The sequence below is a fragment of the Arachis stenosperma genome, chromosome 1, assembly GCF_014773155.1.
Source record: "Arachis stenosperma cultivar V10309 chromosome 1, arast.V10309.gnm1.PFL2, whole genome shotgun sequence".
Lineage (NCBI taxonomy): Eukaryota > Viridiplantae > Streptophyta > Magnoliopsida > Fabales > Fabaceae > Arachis > Arachis stenosperma.
Window position 1 is genome coordinate 116,819,708 of NC_080377.1, and position 5,449 is coordinate 116,825,156.

At 28.0% G+C, this 5,449-nt stretch overlaps 1 protein-coding gene across 1 annotated transcript; it reads right to left on the minus strand.

The window, feature by feature from the left end:
- Positions 1–212: 212 nt before the first annotated feature.
- Positions 213–4,919, minus strand: LOC130971426 (cytokinin dehydrogenase 3-like). The gene is made up of 5 exons (XM_057897109.1): positions 4,283–4,919; positions 2,027–2,154; positions 1,364–1,630; positions 718–986; positions 213–652 (listed from the first exon to the last, which is right to left on the minus strand). The coding sequence occupies exons 1-5, from the start codon at positions 4,872–4,874 to the stop codon at positions 364–366; spliced, it is 1,545 nt and encodes a 514-aa protein (XP_057753092.1). The 5' UTR covers positions 4,875–4,919; the 3' UTR covers positions 213–363.
- Between the last annotated feature and the right edge of the window lie 530 nt (positions 4,920–5,449).

Genomic DNA, 5,449 nt, shown 5'->3' on the forward strand with positions numbered 1-5,449 from the left:
AACATATTATTTACCAATTTATTACTAATAATAATTAATTATTATATTTTAAATATATATATAAAGAAACACATCCAAAAAATATATCTATAAAGACATTTCTATTATACACAGCCATAAAAAATACATTTTTATGGAACACATCCACAAAGACACTTTCATTAAAGATAATTATAAATAAGAGTTGGTAGAAGTTGACAAAAATGTTGTTGATAACGTAGCGGGATTGATTATTTAGTTATTTATTTTTGCTTAGAAAACACATTCAATTTTTAGTTACAGAGAGTAATGTAATTGATATCGAATGTACAACAAATCAATATACAATATATCAAATAAAGGACGAAATAGTTTATTGCTTAGCTAATTAAAAATCCCTTGTCCTGGAGACAATATATTTCTGGGATCAAATTCTTGTTTTCTTTGTTTGAAAAGTGTCCATTTGGGACCAAAATGTAACATCCATTCTTGATGTGTTTTGTTTTGTGGAAGATATTGCTTCATCCCAATGCCATCATCTTCACAGAATTGTAATATTTCTTGATTTTGAGCTTCAAATGCTTCCAACTTATCAAAATCCGTTGCACGCAAAATACTCACAACATAAAAGATATCTTCATTCGGTGTCACTGCTGACATATTATCATCCCACCTGTCAATTAATTTGTTAATTAATTAATTCAGTATTATCAATTATTGATTAATTAAAAAACTTACTTTGATCGGTTTACAGGGTAAACTATCACAATTCCAGGATTAATATTTTGCTTAAGCATGATGCCTTTGAAAACACCTTCATCAACATCTGAAATTCGAGATCTTGGAACAAAAAGATTCAACCATGGATGAGGAACTTCCCAAAGTCCTTGTGACCTAAGAGCCAGCTCATCAGAATGAACTCTGTTAAGAAATTCTTCATACGACACATCTTTCTCAAACATAAACGTAGGTACAAACTTTAATCCTTGGACCAAAAGTGCAACATCCTATGTAATAAAAACAAAAAGGAAATTATTAAATAGTATGAAGAGTTTAATTTTGATTCATTTACCGTGTAAAGAATTTTATACTATCATCGATCTAACTAAAATTTGATAACATTTTAAATAGGGAATTTGAAAATTAGTTATTTAATTTTGCATATGTTTTCATGTGATAGTATATTATAAATTAAGTTTTTCTAAAAAAATATATGATTATTTATTGTAAAAATTTAAATGCAATTATTTGTATATGAAATTAATATTTAAGAATTATTAGATAATTTAACATTTGATTAAATCATCATTTAATAATTTTTAACTATTAATTTTATATATAAATAACTGCACGTAAATTTTTACTATATTATGATTATTATTACCTCGTGGACATGTTGTTGAGTGGTATTGTCATAATATTTGACCAATTCTATAATATAGATAATGCCGTATTGGGTTACAAGAGAAGTTATGCGAGGTTTATCAGCTTCTGGATAAAAAGAAAGGTCTAGTGGTGGTTGATTTAGTAGAAGAAAACCTTCTACATAATTGGCTCCAATAGTTTCGTTTCTTCCATTCATTGCAATCAAATGCTCTTGATCGCCAGAAAATTCAGTGAACTTATTGTAAAGCAAACGAACCCATTTCACCTGCAACAAACATAAATAAGATAAGAGAATCATTTTTTTTAATTAATTAATTATACAAGAGTTAATATTAAATTTTTTTATTTCTTTTTGCTGAAAGAAAGTTTGTGATTATAACTTATTAACAAGAATTAATAATGTGTGTACTACAAAAAATTATCAGCATAGCGACCGATTTAGCGACTAATATTTTTTTGTCCTAATTGAAACTAACTCTATCTCTGTCGCTAAATCAGCCGATATTAATAACCAATTTTTGTTAATCGCTAAGATCGATCACTATTCTGATAATTTCTAATTGTGGTTCATGGATATATTTTTTTTAAAATGGTTATTATTAATTTGTTTAAATAAAAAATTTAATAAGAAAATAAGTAAAAAATAGAATATGATACATACCCTTGTGGGTGCAGGCCCTAGGGCTATTCTTGCTCTTGTTATGATTCCAAATTGACCTAGACCTCCAAGAACGGCATAAAATAACTCTTTGTTATTCTCTGTAGAACAAGTCACTAGTTCTCCTTTTCCTGCAAACATATACATATGTATTTAATTAAATTTCTGAAATTTAAATACATGCAATTAATTTTAAAATATTATTGTTTGTATGTACAATTAGAGAAGATGATAGGATGTACATATATATGTGAGACAAGTTTGATTCCAAATTCTTTTTTTTATCAATCAAATTTTTAAGAGAAATTATTAGAATTCTTTATTTTATAAGAGTATTTAAAATTCTTTATTTTAAACTAAATAAAGTATTCCATAAAAATTCTGGAAATTTATAATATTCTTTATATTAATATTCAAATAAACAAAACATTTTGGGTTAAAAAGTTTAAAATACTTTAATAAATACATTCATTCTACTCCAAATACTTTATCCAAAACACTCTCTAAAAGAATTATAGCCTTGTTTTTTTTTTAAAAAAACCTTAACCATTGTCATAGCAAATTAAACGGCTTAGGATTTTCTTGTTGCACTCTATCATTGATGTAATCGTTTACATAGAATCTTGATAAATATATGATGAAGTCACGTGACAATTACATTCTCTTTAATTTTATGTTTTTCTTGTCATGGTGTAGATTCTATTTTGAATAACAGAAAATGAATGTTAATTAATTAAGAACGGGTCAGAAACTAATTAAATACGCCCGGATTAAATAACATTATTAGTGGAGAATCCTTATCAAAAAAAAATATTTGTGGATCGGATAATTAAACCCGAAAGAACATTCTTCTGTATGTTGCGGACAAAGCTAACATGTTAAGCAATATATCAGATTTTATTCTTTTAGATTTTGAAATTTGACCCTATCAAAGTTCCAAAGAACTACCATATTTTGGAAGCATGTACACTACATCTATTTATTTTGGATCAGATTTTAATCATAAAGTCAAAATTCATTCATAAAATTGATCTCACCTATATATATCTCATTCATATAAAATGACGAGTTTAAAATCTTCTATAAAGATATGATTATATGAATGATGTGACTTATCGTTTGAATACGCTTAAACAACTTGTTAATTGAATTTGATTTTATTCAATAAAATTATTTGTTTAATGGCCTTTAGATTTAGTCTATTGTGTGTATTTTCAAAACTTTAAAAGGTGGCTTAGTCATATATGAAGAACCAAAGTTTAAAAACTAATATAACTACCTATTACATGTTTGTTTCGTTTTCTGTTGACGTATATGTGATACGCTAGTATATTGCGACACAATTCTCTCTTCTTTGTCTTTCTCTCTATAATATATATTGACTTTCGGTAATATGTTTTTTTATATAAGTTCTTTCTTTAATTTTAAAAATTTTTTATCACCAAATAAAATATATAGAAAACATTTAGCCTATTATTAATCTTTTTTAATCCTTAATAATATTATCAGCTAATTATATATATTTAACATATAATATGTGTTAATATCGGAAATGGATCCTCTCCATTTTTTCTAATACTTAAGAGAATAAAGTGTGATCTCTCACCTTTAATTCTATAAGTGGGACCAAAATTAAATAGGAGAGAGAGAACAATGAAAGGTGAGATCCTCCTCTGGACACCATCCAGTTTTTTCTCCACTGGAGAGGATCCACTCCCGTTAATATCTTAATTATTGTCTTGGCATGCGTAGCTGCCTCTAATATAATTAAATCGAGTTATTTTTGTATAAAATTAATAGTAAAAATAGTGAGGTAATAATTTAATTAAATATATTAAATTATCTAAAAATTCGGTAGAAATTTACGTGCAATTATCTTCGTGTGAAATTGATAATTGAAAATCATTAAATAATAACTTAATTAAATTTGTTAAATCATTTTATAATTATCAATTATCAATTTCACATAAATACAAAGAAGCCACTTAATAAAAAATATCTTTAAAAAAAGACGTTTTAAACATCTTTATCAGAGTGGCCTCCTAAATACAATTGCATAATAAAAGCTACAATCTCCACCTAATAAACACTTGGTAAAAACTTAAGTACAATTAATTTTACGTAAAATTGATCTATAATTAATTGATTTGACTAAATTTTCATCTAATTAACGATTTTTAATTATCAACTTCTTTAAGTAAAGTTAATTTAGTTAATTGTATCGGAGTTTGGATAAGTAGAAGGGATGAAAGATGATACCTGTAACGACGTGCAATTGATGAACATTGGAGATCTGAGGACCAAAAAGGAAGGTTTGGCCACTAATGCCAGCATTAGAGAGAGTTCCACCAACTGATAAGTACAAATAATCAGTCCAAGATAACGGCGTGAGTCCACGTTTAAGTGCTGCATGCAGAACATCAATCCAAATCGCTTCACCACCAACATCCGCATAAGGACCCAATGCACCGCCATCCGGCACAACAACCACCCCTCTCCCCTCCGTGAGAGCCGTCATGTTGACCACTACCCCGTCCCGCGCCATGGACTGGCCGTGAACGGAGTGTGCCTGGCCTCGAGCGGCGATCCCGAAAGGGATAGGAAGGGAATTTGAGAATTGAATCAAGTTAGAAATGTCCGTAACGGAAATTGGTGCGAAGATGGCTGACGGGTTTTGGTGAATGATGTGACCGTAATCGGTTGAGGCTAGTGAAATTGAGAGAGGGTCACGAATAAGCCTTTGTTGTATTTCACTTGGTGCTTGTAGTAGTGACCATTCTTTTGCTTCTCCAATATGTCTCATGCTCACCGCTATTATTATCCATACAGTAAGGACAATGATCCTAGCCATTTATTATTATTATTATTACTCTATATATATGCTTTTGAATTGATGAAAATGCCTAATTCAGCTTCTGTCTATATATATAGCAGTATAGCACAAAGATGAGGAAAATGTTGCGGGTATTTTTGCGCGTGTAACGACGTCGTTGCCGGTTATTTCTGTGTGCTTATTTTGATTTGGAACTACGCAACGCATGCACTACTATTACAATACTATTTAGGGTAATATTAGATTGAAAAAAATAATAATTAATAAATATTAAATAAAATATATTTTAGTTGATTTTAACTAAAATTTTTTTGTTATTATTATTATTTTTAATTAACAAAATAAAAAAATACTTGTTTAATAGTTATGTTCGTATCTGTGCTAATAAGGTTACCAGCTTGAGTGATTCAAAAATTTTAACTTAAATATTGATAGTACCAAATCCAAAGGATTTGGCTCTTCTAAAATTGTTCTATCACTTTAGAAAAAAAAAATATGCTATTAATTATCATTAGATTAAGATAATAAAATTTATAGATAATAAATATTATAAATTTAAAAGTAATTAACGTATTATTTTATTAATATTGTCA